The sequence below is a fragment of the Acanthochromis polyacanthus genome, chromosome 4, assembly GCF_021347895.1.
Source record: "Acanthochromis polyacanthus isolate Apoly-LR-REF ecotype Palm Island chromosome 4, KAUST_Apoly_ChrSc, whole genome shotgun sequence".
In the NCBI taxonomy this organism is placed as follows: domain Eukaryota; kingdom Metazoa; phylum Chordata; class Actinopteri; family Pomacentridae; genus Acanthochromis; species Acanthochromis polyacanthus.
Window position 1 is genome coordinate 4,165,689 of NC_067116.1, and position 23,367 is coordinate 4,189,055.

Sequence of the window (23,367 nt, forward strand, 5' to 3'; positions counted from 1 at the left end):
CTACTGCATTATGTTTTCTGTGTTGCAGGAGCCCTGGGAGCAGAGCATCACTCCACCAGGGCTTTGAAGGGGATTTCTAAGTTTTAGATTTTTATCGGCACAGTCTCTGAGCATTTTGTTCACAACATCTGTTACCGACCAGTCAGAAGGCCTTCTGAAATGTAAGGAAGTCAGCAGCAGCAACGTGAACTGATAACATCTGTACCATGGTTAACATCCAGCTGTGCACATCTGCATCATCTGCATCACTGCACTCAACGACACGCTGACTGTCCAATCAGGACACAGCGTCTTCATGTGGTGTGGTTTTCAGGTGTGTCCAGGTCTGAATATTAAGGTTCGACAGCCTGAGGGGGCGGGGTCTATGTTCAGAGTGAGAGGCGGGGTCTTTTAGGGGCGGGGCCTGTAATCGGGGCAGTCCTGTGTTTGGGCCGAATCCGTGGAAATTAAAGACAGCAGATGGCATGTTTGTGTGTGCGGTTGGGTGGTGGAGGATGTATCGATTCAGTGTCTAGACGTAGATATATCAACTATCTCACTGCAGACAGGCCACACACACACACACACACACACACACACACACACACACACACACACACACACACACACACACACACACACACACACTAGCTGCTGCAGCAATCCTGCAAACAGATACTGATCCACCTGCAGAGGCTGGAAACCCCAGATCACATCTGTGTGTGCATTTGTGAGTGTGTAAGTGTGTACGTTTGTGTATGTCTTTCATTGTGTTCGTGTAGGCATGTGTATTAGTGTGAGTGTGTTTATGTATATCTGCATATATATATATATATATATATATACTTTTTGTGTGAATGCCTGGTTGTATATATTTGTGTTTTGGTGCGCATTAGTGTGTGTATATCAGTGTGTGTGTATATCAGTGTGTGTGCTTACGTTGAGGAAGCCCACCTGTCCGGCCTGCTGGGCGGAGTCAGGACAGACCAGCTGGACGAACTCCTTGAGCGTCTCCTGGGGGTGGTACCTGATGGCCGGGTGGGAGAAGTAGGAGCCGGGCTGCTGCAGGATGGGGGAGGAGGAGAAGTGGAGGCTGGAGGGGGGGGCGTGGGGGCTGGCTGTGGCGGAGGAGGGGGTAGAGAGGGGGAGACACCGTTAAAGACACACCTGGGGCGGGGTTTAATAAGATAATCATCAATTATAGTTATTAAAGGGGCGTGGCTGCACATGCAAGCACGTGATGGACACACTGCAGATGGACCAATCAGAACACTCAGCACCGCCCACACCAGCTGTCAATCAACACACTCGTCAGTGTTGCTCCGCTTCCTCGTCTCCTCTTCTCTAATTGAACTCCTAATTGGTCTGAGCTGTGTTTGCTCGTTAAGAAGCCTCATTAAGGCCGTGATGTAAACGGCTGTGAAAATATGCAACATTGTAAAAAAACTTCCCAAAAATTGTAAAATTCTTGAAAAACTACTAGAATATTTAAAAAACTGTAAATATCTTTGAAAAACTGAAAATACCTTTTAAAAAACTGTAAAAATCATTTTTAAAAACTGTAAAAAAGTCTTTTTGACAAACTAAAAATCTTAAAAATTGTTTTTTTAAAAACAACTAACAATATTTAAAAAAAAATTGTAAAATCTTCTAAAAACTCTAAAAACCTGGTAGAAAACTTAAACGGAGGAATACTGTAACGTTCAAAATCTGTAAAAACTGTGAAAATGAATGCAAATATCTGTAACATCGTAGTAAAACTGTAATTTTACAGCCACACATTAGAAAAATAAATCTGTAAAGTTACAGATTTATTTAATGTCAACGTTATTTACAGTTTTGTCCTGTTTCTTTCTTTAGGACAAAAATGCTCACATGAATACATATTTTAATACATTTTTTGTGCTTTATCTACAGTTGAAGGTTTCTTTTTTTACAGTGCAGAGAGACAGCAGAAGTGATAGAGAGACATTTAAATGTACAGAGAGAGGAGAGAGAGAGTCAAAGCTGCTGCACTAATTCACTTAAAGTCTGCTGTGATTTATCACTCTGACAATACACACTGACCGAGAGGGTGTGTGTGTGTGTGTGTGTGTGTGTGTGTGTGTGTGTGTGTGCCCTGCAGCCGCTGTATTTACAGTAATCATTGAATGGATGGCTTTCTCTGCCCTCTGTCTTTCTGTTGTAACCGCATACACACACTCACACACACACACTGACAGACACACTCACACTCACACACACACACAGACACACACCACAGTGTGTGTCTGTGTGGTATATGTGTGTGTGTGAGAGTGTAGCAGCCGTCGAGCAACAGTTTTTTTGTTTTGTTTTGTCACGTATCAGAAATGTGTGCGACATTTTTCACATGTAAAGAGGTAACTCAAAAGATAAAAGATAAACCAACAAAGCAACAGTTGTTTGTTTACGTTGCCAAGGGTGACCACAGTCACACATAGCGTTAGCTTAGCGGCTAACTCTCAACTAATGTCCTGACCAGGTGTTAGTCTTTGAAACATCACTGGATTAAATTAAAGCTTTTAAAACAGAAATATTCTGAACAATTTTCCTGTTTTGTATCGGAAAAATCACTCACAAATACATTTATTTAAATGTTAACCATTAAAAAACTGGCAAAAACCGTCAATAATGTCCATCAATGATGATCATTTCTCAGGTTTATAGATATGTTATATGACAGAAGGAATTTTATTGTGTTCTTAGATTTTTAATACAAATTCTATTGTTTTTATGGCAAATGCCACGTGTTCTGTTAGCCAAGATACACTGTAAAACATTAAGGTTTAGTGATCAGGAGTAGAAAAAAAAAATACTGTATGTACTGCAGAAGGGTTGCACAATGTAGCATTAGAACACAGGAGTGATGGTTGCTGGAAATGTTCCTCTGTACCCCGATGGAGATAGTCCATTAAAAATCAGCTGTTTCCAGCTAGAATAGTCATTTAGCACATTAACAATGTCTACACTGGATTTATCATTCATTTAATGGTATCTTCATTTAAAAAAAAATTTTTCTTTCAAAAATAAGGACATTTCTAAGTGACTCCAAACTTTTGAACAGTAGTGTTTGTATATAAATGGTGTCATAAACGAATTCATATAATTTAGTGCCTTGTTTTTGTCGCTTCGTGTCTCTTTCTTGTCTTTTTATGTCTTGTTTTTGTTGATTTTGTGTCTCATTTTGCTATTTTATTTATTTTTGTTGGGGGAGTTATTGATAGCTTCACCCACTTAACCAGTTGAGCTATACGGGCGCCCCTCATTTTGCTATTTTATGTGTCGTTTTTGTCATTTTGTGTCTCATTTTTGTCATTTTGTGTCTTGTTTTTGTCGTTTTGTGTCTTGTTTTTGTCATTTTGTGTGTCATTTTTGTCATTTTGTGTCTTGTTTTTGTCGTTTTGTGTCTTGTTTTTGTCATTTTGTGTGTCCTTTTTGTCATTTTGTGTCTCATTTAGTCATTTATCTGTTGTTTTTGTCATTTTGTGTCTCATGTTTGTCATTTTGTGTCTCATTTTTGTCATTTTGTGTCTTGTTTTTGTCGTTTTGTGTCTTGTTTTTGTCAGTTTGTGTGTCATTTTTGTCATTTTGTGTCTTGTTTTTGTCATTTTGTGTCTTGTTTTTGTCATTTTGTGTGTCCTTTTTGTTGTGTCTCATTTAGTCATTTATCTCTTGTTTTTGTCATTTTGTGTCTCATTTTTGTCATTTTGTGTCTCATTTCGCTATTTTATGTTGTTTTGTCATTTTGTGTCTCATTTTTGTCATTTTGTGTCTCATTTACTCATTTATCTCGTTTTTGTCATTTTGTGTCTCATTTTTGCCGTTTTGTGTCTTATTTAGTCATTTATCTCGTTTTTGTTGTTTTGTGTCTCATTTTGCTACTTTACGTCGTTTTTGTCATTTTGTGTCTCATTTTTGCCGTTTTGTGTCTCATTTAGTCATTTATCTCGTTTTTTGCTGTTTTGTGTCTCATTTAGTCATTTATCTCGTTTTTGTTGTTTTGTGTCTCGTTTTTGTCATTTTTTTACAGTGCATGAAAACAACAGAGATCCTCCATCATCAGCTGTATCATATCGATTTTCTGTGTTTCTGCAGGCGGGACGTTAAAACGGAGGATTTTCCTCTAACAGCAGAGTGGAGCTGAGGACCGGCGGCCTGCATGTCCAACACGAACACAGAGCCGGGATTAGTTCCACTTTGCAAATTGCCTCGCTTCACTGCCTCCTCCTCCTCCTCCTCCTCCTCCTCCTCCTCCTCCTCCTGGCTTTTCCTTGAAGAAGATATTTAGCATCAGGAGGAGGATTGATAAACGATAAGAAGGAAGTGAAGAATGAAAGCAGCACAGCTTCATTTCCACTCCTGCAGGAGGAGAGGATGAGGAGGTGGACTGACTGGGAGGAAGGACCTTGAAGAGGAGGACAGACGGATGTTTGGACCACAGACTAATCCTGTGGAACCTCCTGGAGAAGATCCAGATCAGCAGCTCGCAGCGTCTCGAGGAGGATTAATGGAAACCATCTTTTAGTCAGAAGACTCCACCTTTCAGCCCTGCAGGAGTTCATCAGCTCTCTACTGGCTTCAGTCCTCTAATCTGCAGGATTTTCCTCCCACGATGCTGGAAGAGGTTCAGGAACAAACAGCAGCTGCTTCGTCAGGATGGATGGATGTTAGAGTTAGTCTGAATGGATGGAGGACGGCAGCAGGAGGAGGTCGGGGTGGATGGAGGGCAGCGTTAACTTTAACTCACAAACAGAAACACCTGAGATTCACCAACAGCTGGTTTCACTTTAGTTGGGTTTGATGAACTCTTTCCACCCAAACTACATCTGTTAATACAACACATCCAGCATCCAGGCCCCACAGTTCTACACTGTGTCGCGTTTTTATGATTTTGTGTCTCCTTTTTGACATTTTGGTTTTTTTACTGTTTTATGTCTTGTTTCTGACATTTTAAGTCTCGTTTTGCGTCTTGTTTTTGTCTTTTTATGTCAGTAGAGTTTTACTTCATGTACCTACAGGACACCAACTGCATTTGAATTTGTTTCTCGTTTTTGTCGTTTTGTGTTTGTCGTTTTGTGTTCTTTTTTGTCATTTTCTGTTTGTGTCATTTTCTGTCTTGTGTTTGTAGTTTCCTTTCCTCCGCTTAGTAATATGCTAAAATTCAGTGAGCCGTCTCGTCTGATCCGAGGTCGTCACTCCTCGTTGAGAGGAGTGACAAAAAGAAGACACAGAGACTTAAAGGAACATATCACCCAATTTTTTGTGTGTTTATTGTGAGTTACTCACCCCCTGTAACCTGGATTGATGGCTGTAAAGTTTGTACCTACATTTCTTTATGGGGAGTCACTGAAGTTCTGATGGGAACTTTTGTAATTTGTAACTTCTGTTGTTTACCAAATTACTTTTTTTGATTGTGGATTTTATTTTATTACATTTTGTGGACAATATGTAAAGAATGTGTAGATCAAAGCTATGTCCTCTCTTCTATTTTCCATCTTTTCACCCATTGTCAGCCTTGATTGAATGTCTCTCTCTACCTCATATTATCAGGATCAGACTCATTCTTTGGACTGTTTTCCATCAGTGGTCAGCAGTAACGGCTAGCTAAATATCTAGCTTCTACTGCTGAGAAAAAGATCACATTAGCATGGATTAGAGTAGGGTTAGCAACAACACAGAAAACATGGAATAAAAATGCTACCCCCCCCCCCCACACACACACGCACACATACACACACATACAGGCAGAAAACATGTTTGTGTGCAGTGAACCATTTCGACCAATCAGAGGGTACAAAAGGAGGAACAGGAAGAATTGAGGTGAGTAGGGGGGGTGGGGGGGTGGAGGGGGATGTGGTCATAACACACACACACACACGCACATGTTTGTACTTCTATCTTATGAGGACATCCATAAGCGTAATGCATTTCCTAGAGCCTTACCCTAACCTTAACCATCACAGCCTTACCCTAACCAAACCTCAATTCATACCTGTTCTCTAAAAACAAGTCTTCACCCTCAAACATGGCTGCTTCAAAGTGAGGACCGGCCAAAATGTCCTCACTTTGTAAAAATGTCCTCACTTTGATAGTTAAATACAGAAAATGGTCCTCACAATGTAGCAAGTACAAGAACACACACACACACACACACTCACACACACACACACACACACACACACACACACACACACACACACACACACACACAATCACACACAGCCCTGCCTGAAGTCTACAGGTGTGTGTGTCTACAGGTGAGTCCACCTGACAAAACCCACAGGTACTGGAGGGGAGGGCGGGGTGAGGAGGTGTGTGGGGGAGGCGGGTGAGGAGGGTGAGGCAGGCGTGGGTGACCTCACCTCGAGGCCCAGTAATGACGGGCCGGTGGTGGTGTGAGGAGGAGGAAGTAGAGGAGGAAGTGGAGGCGGCGCCGCAGAAACCGGACTTCTCTGACTTCTTCAGAGCCGGCAGCCCTGCCAAGAACCATGAGGAGCATCAGGAGCAGGTATGAGCACACCTGGACACCTCCAGAGGGGAGGGAGGGGAGGGGGAGGGCTGAATGTGGGCGGGGTCTGGACATCACGGGGGAGGAGCTAACAGACGGTGCCATGGCGACAGATGACGAGAACTAAAGTTATCAAGAAAACGGCCTCAGAGTTTGGCTTTGCTTCATCAATGTTGTAAAACATATTTTAAAAATAAAAAAATTAAATGCCGTTTCATGTTTCTGACAAAATAGTGAAAAATATGACAAAAACATTTAATCAGAAATATTTTCAAAACTGCTGTCAACAATAAAAAGTTTTTCGTGCTACAGAAATGAAATATAGTTCTGTTTAAATGTGATTAAATGTTATGAAATATTAATTTAATAGCATTTTTCATTTTTTTACTGAAACAAAGTTCTGTTGAAATAGTTTAAACTGCTATTAAATTAATATTTTGCATTACATTTAAAAAACACTGAAATATATTGTTTGAGAAAAAATGAAATAAAACAATAAAACAAAAAGAAAATAAAAACTATGATTTTTCACAACTAATATGTAAAATATATTTTTTTAAAAAGAAAAGAATTTTTTAAAATGTGTCTTTCAGTTTGATTGCATAATAATATAAGAAAAACATTTTTCAAAACTGCTGTCAAATGGAGGATCGACAGAAGTTCATAAAAATATTTTGTTATCAAAATGAAGCTTTTCTTGCTGCATAAATGAAACAAGGCTTTGTTTTAATAAATAGTTCAGAAATGCTTTTAAATGAATATTTTGCATTCAACTAAAAATATTTAGGTACAATTTCGTTCAAAAAATAAAAGCCAAAAAAGTATTTTTTATTATTAAATTACTATTAAAACAAACACAACATAAAAAAGGTTTAAATTATTTTATTGGTTTACCATATGTAAAATCTGTAGAATTCTACTATGTTACTGGGTCAAAACAAGAGAACAAACTAAAATAAAAATACCCAAAGAAAATAAGAACTATGACTTCTAACAGCTGATCTTAACGTTGTAAAATATTGCGGTATAACGGTCTGTAACCAGAAGGTGATCCTCACCAACTACACCCGGACTAAGGAGGAACTTTACACAGGCTGAAGTACATTTACTGCAGTAAAGAGATCTCATACTTCTGTTTCTGTGTAGAGCTGAGGAGAAGTTCAGAAAAGAAGTGATTAACCTGGAAGGGGCGGGGCTTAACGGGAAGGTGTGTGTGTGTGTGTGTGAGTGTGTGTGAGTGATGAAGAGTTAAAGAGGTTTTGTCAGGTGGAATCGAAACAGAGTCTGTTCAGCACTTTCTTTTCCCTCACACTGTTTATACCTCTATCTATCTATCTATTGGATCTACAGTAGAACCAGGAAGTCCAACCAGCCAATCAGGTTCCTGATGCATAATAACACTGACAGTCATTTGCTAAGAGCATGAATGTATTTCCTCTAGATCACGCCTCTAACAGCAGGTCTCAGCTGAGTATAGCAAGAGTTGTTAGTTATTAATCAGCATAAATAAAAACTATCATCAGCTGCAGGTCTACAGATGTCTGCTATCACTCAGGAAAATAAAAAAAACTATGAAGATTAACATTTTAAAAGTCTGCAGACATTTTAAAATATCTGCAAATATGTTTGTTTGAGATCTTCCTGATGTCTCCTGACCACACACACACACACACACACACACACACACACACACACACCATGCACAGTCCTGCAGCATTTTTTTCTCTACAACCACCGACCAATAAACGAATAGCCATGATGATGTCATCAGCATGCTGCCAGGAGGTGGGCGGAGTCAGGAAGTGATGGGAGGGGCCACGACAGCAAAGAGGAAATGAGAGGAGGTGAGGAGGAGGAAAAAGGAGGAGGTGAGGAGGAGTCAGACGAGGTTTGAGGAGGAACCAAACACGTCACAACACGTAACGAGGAACCAAAGAGCAGCACGTTTGTGTCCATCACCAGGTGGAGGTGAGGTAAGGAGGTGGAGAGGAGGTGAGCAGGACAGGTGGAGGAGGAGGTGGCGGCTTCACAGACAGGTAAACAGCGAATAGAAAGGCGTGTTGACATCTTTACCTTGTCGGGAGATGAACGAGCTAGCTAGAGAGCCACGCAGCTTATATCCAGCTATCCAACGCAAGAGGAAAGAAACGAAAAGAAAGAAGGAGAAGAAGAAGAAGAAGAAGCATGAATATACAGAATATACAGAGAGACAGACGGGCAGGTAGAGAGACGGACAGACAGACAGACAGGTAGAGGGACAGACAGGTAGAGAGACAGACAGGTAGAGAGACGGACAGGTAGAGAGAGAGACAGGTAGAGAGACAGACAGGTAGAGAGAGAGACAGGTAGAGAGACGGACAGGTAGAGAGAGAGACAGGTAGAGAGACAGACAGGTAGACAGACAGACAGGTAGAGAGAGAGACAGGTAGAGAGACGGACAGGTAGAGAGAGAGACAGGTAGAGAGACAGACAGGTAGAGAGACAGACAGGTGGAGGGACAGACAGGTGGAGGGACAGACAGGTGGAGAGACAGACAGACAGACAGGTGGAGAGACAGACAGGTGGAGAGAGACAGGTGGAGAGACAGACAGGTGGAGGGACAGACAGGTGGAGGGACAGACAGGTGGAGAGACAGACAGACATACAGGTGGAGAGACAGACAGGTGGAGAGAGACAGGTGGAGAGACAGACAGGTAGAGGGACAGACAGGTAGAGAGACGGACAGGTAGAGAGACAGACAGGTAGAGAGACAGACAGGTAGAGAGACGGACAGGTAGAGAGAGAGACAGGTAGAGAGACAGACAGGTAGAGAGACAGACAGGTGGAGGGACAGACAGGTGGAGGGACAGACAGGTGGAGAGACAGACAGACAGACAGGTGGAGAGACAGACAGGTGGAGAGAGACAGGTGGAGAGACAGACAGGTAGAGGGACAGACACAGGTAGAGAGACAGACAGACAGAGGGACAGACAGGTAGAGAGAGACAGGTAGAGAGACAGATACAGACAGACAGACAGAGGGACAGACAGGTGGAGAGACAGACAGGTAGAGAGACAGACAGGTGGAGGGACAGACAGACAGACAGGTGGAGGGACAGACAGACAGACAGGTGGAGAGATAGACAGGTGGAGAGACAGACAGGTGGAGGGACAGACAGACAGACAGGTGGAGAGACAGACAGGTGGAGAGACAGACAGGTGGAGGGACAGACAGACAGACAGGTGGAGAGACAGACAGGTGGAGAGACAGACAGGTAGAGAGACAGACAGACAGACAGAGGGACAGACAGGTAGAGAGACAGACAGGTAGAGAGACAGACAGACAGAGGGACAGACAGGTAGAGAGACAGACAGGTAGAGAGACAGACAGGTAGAGAGACAGACAGACAGACAGGTGGAGAGACAGACAGGTGGAGAGAGACAGGTGGAGAGACAGACAGACAGAGGGACAGACAGGTGGAGAGACAGACAGGTGGAGAGACAGACAGGTAGAGAGACAGACAGGTGGAGGGACAGACAGACAGACAGGTGGAGAGACAGACAGGTGGAGAGACAGACAGGTAGAGAGACAGACAGACAGACAGAGGGACAGACAGGTAGAGAGACAGACAGGTAGAGAGACAGACAGACAGAGGGACAGACAGGTAGAGAGACAGACAGGTAGAGAGACAGACAGACAGAGGGACAGACAGGTAGAGAGACAGACAGGTAGAGAGACAGACAGGTAGAGAGACAGACAGGTAGAGAGACAGACAGACAGACAGGTGGAGAGACAGACAGGTGGAGAGAGACAGGTGGAGAGACAGACAGACAGAGGGACAGACAGGTGGAGAGACAGACAGGTGGAGAGACAGACAGGTAGAGAGACAGACAGATAGACAGACAGAGGGACAGACAGGTGGAGAGACAGACAGGTGGAGGGACGGACAGGTGGGAAGACAGACAGGTGGAGGGACAGGCAGGTGGAGAGAAAGACAGGTAGGTAGACAGACAGGTAGAGAGGCAGACAGACAGACAGGTGGAGAGACAGACAGGTGGAGAGACAGACAGGTAGAGGGACAGACAAGTAGAGAGACAGACAGACAGACAGAGGGACAGACAGACAGAGGGACAGACAGGTAGAGGGACAGAATATACAGAGAGACAGAATATATAGAGAGACAGACAGGTAGAGAGATAGACTGGTAGGTAGACAGACAGGTGGAGAGACAGACAGGTCAGAATAAAGAGCAGAAACAAAAGACAGCAGCAGAGAAACAAAGATGGAGGCAGCAGCTCTGTCTAATAATGTTCATTAATGTTTGCAAAGTTTTATATTCATAGATTTATTATTTTATATGTTTGAATAAAAATTTCACTGCAAAAATTTAAAAATGTATTAAAAACAAATTTTAGGAACACAAAACAATGGAACTGTGTGAAAAATAGACCAATACTAAATAGATATACCAAATAATGTAAACAAAAGGTTGAATCATAATGAAATAAACATGATTTTCATGTAAATGCTACATATAAAAACTAATATTTTACTTATAAGTGATCTAAAAGAATCAGTTTCTTATTGTTTCTGTTTGTTTTCTAACTGATTTTAATGTGAAAGCAGCTGAACAGAAGAATCTGGATGAATAAAAAGAAGAGATGTGAAAATGCAACACAGATTAAAGATGCATCAACTGAAATATTCCATAATATGTTCCTCCCTTAGCTGATTTCAATCTGAAAACACAGAATAAAGCTTCAGCTGTCTGACTCATTCAGAATAAAAGCTGTACAACTGTGAGATGCTTTTATTTTGTTGACCATTTCCTGTATATTAGTCATGTGACTGAATTTCCAAACTAAAAGAGTGCTGAAGTTCACGTTTGGAAGCTTGAGGACGATTTTCTTTCAGTTTTTAAATTAATTTTTATACTTTTCTCTTCTTTTTCTGTCTGTTTTGTTAACACTCCCTGCTTCTTAACTCAAGTGACAAAATATGGAACCTTTAAATAAAAACAGTCCAGCCCTGATAGTGTAGGAAAATAACAGCACTGTTATTCTATTATTATTATTATTATTATATAATAAGTAGGGCTGGGACTTTTACGTGTTTATTTCATTAATTAATTACACTGAAAATAATGTATTAAATAAAGTAACGTATTTAATCGCACCTTTCTGAATTCCCTAATTCCTGGCACACCAGTAACTCTGATGAACACCCTAGCCAGTAGGTGGCGGTAATGAGCCTAAAGTCTGTTTGCCAGGCGTGAAGAAGAAACACAGGAAGCACTGAGTGACTTCAGTGCACTGGTGAACAGTGAAGGAAGATGAGATTGAGCTCGTTGGGCAGAAGGTTTTCTTGTAAAAATCTGCTTGGATTAAACCCTGGTTGTTTGCAAATTGTGCAACAAAGAGTTTTCTGATCACCTCAATGTAAAGCATGCTGCTGTTAGCACCAGAGCTAACGTCAGCTACGACAGTCCTGGTAACGGCTAACGGTGTAGCCATCCCGTAACAGATCATTTTTCAAGACAGTGCTTGAGTTTACAAAAAGTTTTAAAATGTTGAATATAATCGCTATAATTGAATTTTGAGTTTGTAGTAATCTGTGAATGTAGCAGACAGATGAAAAATGCAGATAGATAGAAATGAAACAAACAATTTTGTTTAAATTTTTACTCCATCGAGGCTCCGCCTCCTTGGAGGAGTAATAACTTAAACAACAAAAATATATGTCTTTTAATAACTTAATTAAATAATAATTCTTATTTATTGCATTTATATATATAATTTATTAATAAATATATATATGAGTTTGGTGTTGCTTTTTGTTGCTGCTTGCAGCAGAGTGTGAAAATGTTTTTTATTTCTTACATTTGTATTCATTTAAATATCTTTTATTTATTCATATATTATTTATTTATGGTGCGTCTTCTGTTGCTTTTTGACGTGTACAGCAAAGTGTGAAAAATGTTTGCTACAGTACTTCTTGTTTAAATTAGGTTTAGTGAGGAAATGTAGATTTACTAAAACAATAATGAGAATATTTTATAAAATACTGCAAATTTTAAAAAAAATTTACTTAACGATTAATGTGATGAAACAGGTTTGTTCAGATAAATCAGGAACTTCTATCACACCACTGGTTAGTTTTCAGTTAAGATTCTGGTCTGAGGTTTTAAAAGCATTGGTGTAAACTCTAAAGTCTAAGCTCTGGTTGTTTTCTGTTATTAGTCCGTGAACATGTGAACATCTCAGAGTTTTACAGCCTGTTCTGTGTAAATGCTGTATTTCGTCCTGTGAACTGTCCATCAGCATCCGTCCTCAGTGTCCACACTCACTCTATGAAGCGTCGCTCTGCAGAGCGGCAGGTTACCTGCTGAGGTGTGATGTCTGGATGGCAGGGGCGGGGTTAAGGTAAAGGGAGGTGGGGGTTATTAAATGGCGGGGCTGTTATTGGAGGAGGGTGTGGTTGCCGTGGCGACAGCGTACCTGGCTCCACGTCGTGCCAGCTGCTGGCCTGGCTGCCGCTGCCCGGAGACCGGCCCTGGCTGGGGTAGTAGGACTCCTCCCCGGGACTGTCCACGTCCTCCTCCATGCACTTTATCCTCTTGGCAGAGCTGCAGACAGAAAACAGCGTTATCACACCATCTCATTTTAACTCACTCACTTTTTAATCTAAAGTAAAAACACAACAATATGCAGAAGGAGAGAGGACTCAGAAGGTCCAGGACAAGGCCTTCCTAAACTCAGATATCGGAGGCAAGAACTCAGGGACAGTTTGTGGGATCCTGAAGACGTTGCACAGACCTCTGAGGCAACATTAAACACAGTTTAATGGGGCGCTGAAGCACCAAGATGAATCACGTTTTATTAACAGAAAGCTCTCAATAAAGCCGCTAACAGGCTGAAGTTCACACGAGCAGGAGGAGCTGCAGGAATGAAAGTGACCTGATGGAAGATCAGAGCCCTCCGAAACCAACAAATCAAACACTAAACAATGTTATTTACTGCTCTGACCTGTTTTTGTGATAAGTAAATGATTATTTTTTATGTGACTTTAAGAGTTTATCTGTAAATTAACTAAACAGGCAAATCAGGAAAATAATAAATTATTTTTAAAATTAGTCAGAATGTTTTCCTCTTTCAGTGCAGAAAACAGTTCAGTACAATATGTAAATACAAGAAAGTACTTTACCTCAGTAAATGTACTTAGTTACTCTGCACCACTGACACACACACACACACGACTGTGTGTGTGTGTGTGTGTGTGTGTGTGTGTGTGTGTGTGTGTGTGTGAGACCTGCTGTACACTCAGATGTGTACGTATGAATGAAGCCTCTTTGACACAAGTAAAGACTTAAATATTTCCATATGGATCTGTTTCACTGCCTCGCAGCTGTGTGTGTGTGTGTGTGTGTGTGCATGTGTGTGTGTGTGGGAGGTCCCTGGAGAGTGTGTGTGTGGAGTCAGAGTGTAAGAAGACAGAGGACACACACACTCTGTCGGTGTGTGTGCTGCAGGGCAGGTATCTCAGCAGACAGACAGACGACTCTTGCGACCGCATTGATTTACCAGAAGAGGTCAGGGCAACCGCTGCGAGCGCCGCAGCGTGCATGGCCTCCTGCGTCTGCATGGACAGATTTTAGTGAGGAAACCTGCATCCTGAGAACAGTTCTGGTTTGGGAAGACAGTCCTGGTTTGTGAGGACAGTGCGTCTGTCTGTGTACCTGGAAGAGACCTCCTGTGTCTGCGTGAACAAATTTTAGTGAGGAAACTTGCATCCTGAGGATGGTCCAGGTTTATGAGGACAGTCCAGGTTCGTGAGGATGGTCCAAGTTTGGGATGATTGTCCTGGTTTTTCGAGGATGGTCCTGGTTTGTGAGGACTGTCCTGGTTCGGGACGATGGTGTGTAAATGGTAAATGGTTGTATTTATATAGCGCTTTTATCCAAAGCGCTTTACATCATGATATGTCACATTTACCCATTCACACACACATTCACACACTGATGGCGGGAGCTGCCATGCAAGGTGCTAACCACAACCCATCAGGAGCAATTAGGGGTTCGGTGTCTTGCTCAGGGACACCTTGACATGAGCACGACGGGCCAAGGATCGAACCGGCAACCTTCCAGTTACAAGACGGCCACTCTACCCACTGAGCCATGCCGCCCTCCGTGTGTCTGTCTGTGTACATGGAAGATACTTCTTGTGTCTGCGTGAACAAGTTTTTGAAGGAAATCAGTGTCCCTGAAGACAGTCCTGGTTTGGAAGGACGGTCCGGATTTGTGAGGACGGTCCTATTTTGTGAGGACGTCCTGGTTTGAGAGGACAGTGTGTCTGTCTGTGTACATGGAAGAGACGTCCTGTGTTTGTGTGAACAAATTTTAGTGAGGAAATTTGCACCCTGAGGACGGTCCAGGTTTATGTGGACTGTCCTGGTTTGTGAGTACAGTCCTGGATTGTGAGGACGTCATGGTTTGTGAGGACGTCCTGGTATGTGAGGACGTCGTGGTTTGTGAGAACGGTCCTGGTTTGTGAGGACGGTCCTGGTTTGTGAGGACAGTCCTGACTTGTGAGGACATCCTGGTTTGGGAGGACAATACTGGTTTGTGAGGACGGTGCGTCTGTCTTTGTACCTGGGAGGAGACTTTCTGTGTCTGTGTGAACAATTTTTGGAAGCAAACTAGTGTCCTGAAGACAGTCCTGGTTCGAGAGGACAGTGTGTCTGTATGTCTGTGTACCTGCTGTCTGTGTCTGCATGGACAGATTTCAATGAGAAAAATTGCATCCTGAGGACAGCCTAGGTTTATGAGGACGGTCCTGGTTTGTGAGGACGGTCCTGGTTCGTGAGGACAGTGTGTCTGTCTGTGTACCTGAAAGAGACTTCCTGTGTCTGTGTGAAGAAGTTTTAGAAGGAAAGTAGAGTCCAGGTTTGGGAGGACAGTGTGTCTGCGTGTCTGTGCACCTGCAGTCTGTGTTTGTAGGAAGGAAAACTGCATCCTGAGGACAGTTCTGGTTTGTGAGGACAGCCCTAGTTTATGAAGATGGTCCTGGTTTGTGAGAACGTCATGGTTTGTGAGGACATCATGGTCTGTGAGGACATCCTGGTATGTGAGGACGTCGCGGTTTTTGAGGACGTCATGGTTTGTTCGGACGTCCTGGTATGTGAGGACGTCCTGATTTCTATGGACAGTCCTGGTTTGGGAGGATGGTCCTGATTTGGGAAGACAGTGTGTCTGTGTACTTGGAGGAGGAAATGTTGTGTGTTGTGTGTGTCTTTGTGTGTGTTGTATGTTTGTACCTGGGGGAGGTGTTGTGTGTTGTGTGTGTTGTGTCTTTGTGTGTTGCGTGTGTGTTGTGTGTGTGTCAGAGGTAGGTAGTAACGAGTTACATTTACTCCGTTACATTTACTTCAGTAACTTAAGTAACTCTGCCATGCTTTTTACTTTTACTTGAGTAGATTTGTGAAGAGGAAATGCTACTCTTACTTCGTTACACTGGGCTACACTCGACTCGTTACTTTTTTTTACCACATTAGATCTGCTTTATTTTGCCGGAGAGATTCCCCCAGTGGATCTACCACATGATTGTGTTTCACCAATCAGACGAAGCAACAATAATCACCTGACTTCGTTTCAGAAGATGTGGCCCTGTGGTCACATGACCACATACGAACTGTATCGGCACAGTGACACAAACTCCTCACACGTAACAGACAGGGAGTGAAAAAACGGAGGCATTTTCGAGAAATTTGATCTTGCTTTGGAGTCCAAAAACATCAGCATAGCATTAGCATGCATATCTCCGTCTTTCGTCTTCTGTTTACTAACACGGGCGAAGTGAAGCATGACGTCAGGCTTGATAGGTCCGCGTGATATGGGGGATACAGCATTCACATACAGTCTATGAGCATGCAGTATATCTTGTCAGTGGAAGTAGTTTGCACTGTTCAAACATACAAACGTTACCTTACTACAGGTATTTGTTTCAAAGCTTTATGTTGTGAAAAACAGAGATTTGGAAATTTGTGTTTTATGTGCCTTAAATTGTCATTTTGTAAAGATGTTGTTTATTTTTGCAATTTTTTTATTTTATTATTTGGAAATACCAGAATTTGCACATTATTTTACATTTTTGTCTGTTTGATCTCATCATTTCTAAAAATAAATCGGACATTACAATCAGTTACTCAGTACTTTCAGTACTTGAGTAGTCTTTTCACCAAATACTTTTTTACTCTTACTTGAGTAATTTTTGGACGACTACTTTTTCTTGTACTTGAGCGATATTGTTTTGAAGTAATGTTACTCTTACTTAAGTCCAATTTTTGGCTACTCTACCCACCTCTGGTGTGTGCCTTTGTGTGTCTTTGTGTGTGTGTCTTTGTGTGTGTTGTGTGTGTCTACCTGGAGGAGGAGGTGCTGGGCAGTGGTCTCCTCATGGCTCCTGGACTCATGCTGTAGTAGGAGGAGCTGTCCAGGTCGGCCAGAGAGAAGTTTGGACCGGTGCCGGCCGCGATGGGAGCTGAAGGACAGACAGGCAGAGAGACAGACGGTTAAAGAATCAGACAGACAGGACGACAGGCAGGTAGACAGACAGGCTGTTCTCTTCTTTAACTGATGAATCTCTGCAAGTAGAATCTGTGGTTCTATTCATGCACTCTGGAAGCTTCAGTGGCTGCAGGAATGTAAACGTTAAAACACGAAGAAAAACACCTGAGACCAACTCAGACTCCCAGAATCCTGATAACTGATGAGTCATGTGACTTCAGTGTTCGCAGGTTTGTGTGTGAATACATGTGTATATATATATATATATATATATATATATATATGAAGTAAAAAAGCAAGAATATCTGTCAGTTAGGGATATCAGAAAAATAGAGTTAAAATGGTTGAACACTGAAACATTCAAAACTATATAATTGTAAAAAATAATAAAATAAAAAAATACCAGCAAATATCTGTAAAATAATTATATTTTGGCCGATTTAAATACAATGTGGACATTATTTTATTACATTTTAAACTTAACACGTAAATTCATCAGTTTTTTTTTTTTACCAGCTATGACCTGTATTTTTACCAAACTCAGAAAATGTGTAAAACAACTGTATTTTAGCTGAAAATATAATGTGGACACAAATTTGTTTGATTATTTATTCATTCTTTTTACATTCAACAGGTAAATTAAGCTTTCTTCTTGTTCTTTTTACTAAGTGTAATTTTACCAAACAAGTAAATCTGTAAAATACAGATACAATGTGGTCATTATTTTATTGTATCCTTTTGTGGTTAACATGTAAAGTTTTAGTGTTTATTATTTTACTCGTTGTTAGCTGTAATTTTATCACACTGAGAAAATGTGGCAAAATAATTAGAATTCAGTTAATTTAAATGCAATGTGAATATATATATATATATATATATATATATATATATATATATACATATATATATACATATAGATATAGATATATATATATAGATAGATAGATAGATAGATAGATAGATTAATGGTTAAGCATATAAATTAAATGTGTGTTTTTTCCCAGCTGTTAGCTGTAATTTATCAAACAGGTAAATCTGTCAAATATTTATGTTTTAGCTAATTTAAATACAATGATAACATTATTATTTTACCGTTAGCAAGTAAATTAAATGTTTATTTATACTAGTTGTTAGAGGTAATTTATGAAACAGGTAAATCTGTCAAATATTTATATTTTAGCTGATTTCAATAAAATGCGGACATTATTTTATTTTTCAGATAACGTTTAAGTCAAATGTTTATTTCCTAACTGGTGGCTGTATTTTGCCAAACAGTTGGATCTGTAGGACAGCAGTAAAGTGTAGAGGTATCTGGAGGCCAGTGTGCTGATCTGAGGGGAGTGAGCGCTCTCGTCGTCCTATCTCTGCAGGGCAGACGGACTCGGTGATGGATGGATGGAGGGAAACTCACGGTGCTGAGCTCAGCATTAAACTACAGCAGCTCCTCCTCCTCCTCCTTTCATCCCATCACACCATCACGCTCTCTGTCAATAAAGCGATGCAGAGGAGGGATGAAGGAGGGAGGCTGGAGGCCAGGGGATAGACGGATGTCCGGGTTTGAAGCTGATTGCTGCCTTTGTTCAGCAGGATTTTCAAATTGAAGCGTTTGACAACAAAGAGCCTGATCCCTCTCTCTCTCTCCCCGCCCGCCTCTCATTCACTTCCTGCTCGCTCGCCCCTCTCAGTGAGGAGGCCTTTGTGAAGGAGCTGATCCCCCGAGAGGAAGAGGAGGAAGGAGGGATGAAGGAGGTGAATGGCAGGAGGTGGCCGGATCAGAGGGACGGAGAGCAGCTTTAGAGATGGTAATGTGGTAATGTATCCAACATGCAAACAGCTTCATCAGATCATCATCATCATCAGGGATTCTTTAGTTTATGAAAGTGTAAAACTTGGAACAAACATGTTTCCTCAGATGATAAACTAATGTGATCTCATCCTGTAGATGTTCTTCTATCTCCATATTCCAGACTTTTCCTCTCTGCTCTGCTCAGTAGAAGATGTTTCTCCATGCTGAATGGCTCTCCCAACAACCTGCCCCTCTGTTCTCTGTTTATAAGCCATGCTGACTTTATTTATTCATCCAGTAGGTTGGAGTTCGTCCTCTTGATCATTTTTGGACACTGAACACCCATTTTGAGTAATTTTAAGGAACTTTTTCAAACATTTTAGGCACATTTTGAGTGTTTTTGGCAAGTTTAAGTAATCAAAGACAAATATCAAATAATTATAAAATAATGCCAAATAATACAACAGAAAAAGAAAGAAACAACAAAATCAATACAAAAAAATGACCAATTGAGAAACAACATGAGAAAAAAGAGAAAAAATAAGAGAAAGAGACAATAATGTTCATGAAACATGTCCAAAGTGACTCAAATTAAATGGTTCCAAATGTGTCTGGAGAGGAAAAATGGACGTATTCTGATTGAAAATGACTCAAAACTTATCCAAACTACCCAAATACTAGAAAACTTTGTTTGTGAAAGCCAAAGCTACTGGATGAATAAAATAAATGTGGCATGGCTCAGAAACAGTGAACAGAGGAGCAGGTGGGTGGAGATCCATTCCGAATGGTGAAACGTTCTTCTACAGCTGTAACTGTTCACATTCAAAATGACTAAAATTTGTCCAAAATGACATAAACTTGTGTAAAAATCAGTATAGAAAAGGTCAAAAATGACTCAAAAACTGTCTGAAAGTAATGGAACTCATTTTAAGTAACTCAGTAATGGTCAATTGTCCAAAAACACTCAAATTTACCAGAAATGACTTAAATGGGTCTGAAATGTTTTAAAAAAGTTCTTAACATTAATCCAAATTTGTCTGAAATAACACAAAAATTCTGAAATTATTTAGAAACTGTCCAAAACACTCCCAAATTGCCAAAAAAAACCCCCCACTTAGATTTGTCCAAAATCGTAAAACGAGGAAAACCAACGCAACTGGATGAATAAATAAATGCAGCATGGCTCAGAAACAGAGAACAGAGGAGCAGGATGGTGGAGATCCATCCAGCATGGTGAAACATCTTCTACTGATGATGAGCAGAGGAGAGAGGAAATGACTGGAGAGACAGAAAAACAATCTACAGGAGGAGGACATGAAACCACCACAAAGAGACACCAAAAAAGTACCACGATGAAATAAATGTGGCATGGCTCAAAAATGGTATACAGAGGAGCAGAGCAGACTGAAGGCTTTTAGGGGCCGTGAACATGGAAGACATTTTCAAAGAGACACAAAACGAGACACAAAATGACAGGAACAACACACAAAATAACGAAAATGAGAGTCACAATGACAAAAATGAGACGGAAAATGAATACAAGGGACAAGAAGAATAGGCAAAAAAATGCAAAAAAATACCTCAACAAAATAAATGCAGCATGGCTCAGAAACAGTGAACAGAGGAGATCCATTCAGCATGGAGAAACATCTTTCTACACCTGTAATTATTCATATTCAAAATTACTCAAAATGTGTCCAAAATGACTTAAACTTGTGGAAAACCATTTTTCCAAATTTGTCCGAAATAACACAAATGTTAAAAAATTATTTTAGCAATTGTCCAAAAACACTCAAAGTTTGAACAAAATTACTTAAATTGTCTAAAATGTTTGAAAAAAGTTCCTAAAAAACTACTCCAAGTGAGTTTCAGTTGACTTCAGCTTTTTGAAAAACAATCTTTAAAAATGTCCAGATAATCTCAAAATTTGTCTGAAATAAAACAAATGCTAAGACATTTTTAAAAAATTGGCCAATAACACTCAAAATTTGCTGAAAAATTACTTAAATGTGTCTAAAAAGTTCCTAAATGACTCCAGTTGAGCCTCAGGTGACTTAAGTTGTCTACATGTGAAACCAGAGCAGCCCACTGTACAGCCTGTGGGTTGTTTCCTGATGCGGCCTGGTGGGGCGCTAGCAGCTCTGCACATGTTCTCCTCTGTGCTGGTTTCCAATCTGCTCGTTGTGCCAGCAGAAGAAGCTGGATCTGGCCTCCTGCCAGCTGGAGCTGCTTCTAGAAAACCATGTTTTTAGGTCAGTCCTGCTCCAAACGCACAGTTCCATTACTATTATTGTGATTATTATTAAAATCTCCAAACACCTTTGTGCGTCTGCGTTGTGGCGCCCATCTGGCGCTGGCCACAACCAGGTGTGTGTGTGTGTGTGTGTGTGTGTGTGTTGCCAGGGGCGACGAGGGCAGGAGGAAGGAGGGATGGAGGAGTCTGAACCATGGAGGCCTCCAGGTTTAATTCATCTTTTCATCCCCGCAACGATGTGTGTGTGTGTGTGTGTGTTGTTGTAAGTAAGTGTGTGTGACAGACGAAGGTACTTGAAGGTGCCAAGTGGGTCATCTGCCTTCTTATCTGTTTGTGAGGACAGTGTGTAGTGTGTCTGTGTGTATATACGTGTCTGTATAATGGTGTGTGTGTGTGGGGGGGCGGGTGTGTGTGTGACTTTTGTGTGTGTCTGTGACTGTGTGTACGTGTATATAGTGTGTATTACGTGTATATACTGTCCACGTGGTGTGTATTTTGTGTAGTGTGGGTGTATATATTGTTAATGGGTGTTAATTGTGTGATATATGTGGTGTGTGTGTCTGCATTTATTGTGTAGTGATGTGTTTATCAGTGTGTTGTGTATATACTTGTATATATAGTCCTGTATATATTGTTGTATTGTGGTCATGATGATTGTGTACTATTTTCTCTATATATTGTGTGGCATTTAGTGTGTAAACTAGTGTGTGTGTTTTAGTGTGTTTTAATCTTCATATGAACTTAATCCTGAATCTTTAGGTCTAGTGTGTTTTCCCGAGTGTGTGTTAGATTTGTGTCGCTGCCAAGGTGCACCCCTGGCAGTGTGTGTGTGTGTGTGTGTGTGTGTGAGCAGCAGATTGAGCTTGTTAAAGTGTCTATAAACATCAAAGTGTCTCTGAGCTGCAGCTCCACTTTCAGTCTGTCCTCGTTCGGCTGCTTCACACCAAGCTGCTCCTCGTTTATTCATTTATTTATTCATCAGCAGGAAATAAAAAACATTTTAGGTTAGAATCTAACGGAAAAACTGCAAAAAATACCCTACAAAAAATAAAAGTATAGATGCTTTATGGCGAGTTGTGAAAGGAGCTGCTTCTTTAAATCCACTTTATGCATTTATTTTCACTTCATTCAGACATTTTATTGACATTTTCTTGGATATTTTATTCATAAATTATGAATTTAAAAAATCCATGTTGGGTTACTTTATGCATTTTAAACTTTTTTTAATATGACTATAACTTTTTTATAAAAATAATTGAACCCATCTTTGGGACATTTTTATTAAATATTCTCATATTTATATTTTATTCTTTAAGCATACTTTAGAGACTGTTTATCATTTTCCCCAAGTTTCATTGAAACATTTGGTCAATTTAGTGTTTTTTTTTTTTTTAAAATATGTGTACATACAATTACTTTCCTGGCATTTCTAAATATTTCTGGAACATTTTAATGAATATATTTAATATCTTGTTAGCATATTTTCCAAATAGTTTTAAGATGATGTTGTACAAACTTCAGGTACATTGTTGTGTCTTTTCTCTCATTTCTTTGCTTCGTTTTTCATTTTATGTCTGCAGTGTTTTAAGTTATTTTCTTGTTGTTGTTTTTTTTTTACTGTGAAGCACTTTGGTCACCGTTTGGGCTGTTGTAAAGATCTATACAAATAAACCTTTATTGATGAACTGATTGACAATAGATTGATTGATTATTCACACCCCTATCAAATTTTGACTTAAAGTCACTTTGACTCAACCAGCAAGTTTTTTGATGGGAAATGACACGAGTGTTTCCCAAAAGATCATAAGATGATGTACAAGAGGCATCAATGTGGAAACATCATTTCTCAGCTCTCATTTACATTTAAAAGTAATTTTAAGCTGAAATTTGTAAGGGGTATGAATCATTTCAGGCTAGACTATATATATATATATATATATATATATATATATATTATATTTAGGATGACACTTGTGGGTTTCTTTTCTTTGCACTATTTTGTATCACTTTACCATTCAAATCCAATGCTTAACGGGAAAGACATGATACTGCGACATAGTGACAACTTCATTTAGCAAAAATAAAAGGACATTTGATGGAAAAAACTGTTTATGATACCACTTCATGCATCAAAATGAAGGAACTGACTACACTCTTTGTATGTACACACACATACACACACATATATATACATATATATGTATGTGGGTGTGTGGGTGTGGTGTGTGTGTGTGGTATAATGTTATTATACACACACACACACACACACAACACACACA

The 23,367-nt window shown here is 40.4% G+C and overlaps 1 protein-coding gene across 1 annotated transcript in view; it reads right to left on the minus strand.

The window, feature by feature from the left end:
* LOC110967090 (nuclear factor 1 A-type) overlaps positions 1 to 23,367 on the minus strand; it is a 258,450-nt gene that overhangs the window by 15,917 nt on the left and 219,166 nt on the right. The window contains 5 exon segments of the mRNA XM_051947744.1: positions 919 to 1,097; positions 6,363 to 6,476; positions 8,582 to 8,632; positions 12,985 to 13,112; positions 16,905 to 17,022. Of these exon segments, the coding sequence (XP_051803704.1) occupies positions 919 to 1,097; positions 6,363 to 6,476; positions 8,582 to 8,632; positions 12,985 to 13,112; positions 16,905 to 17,022 (590 nt within the window).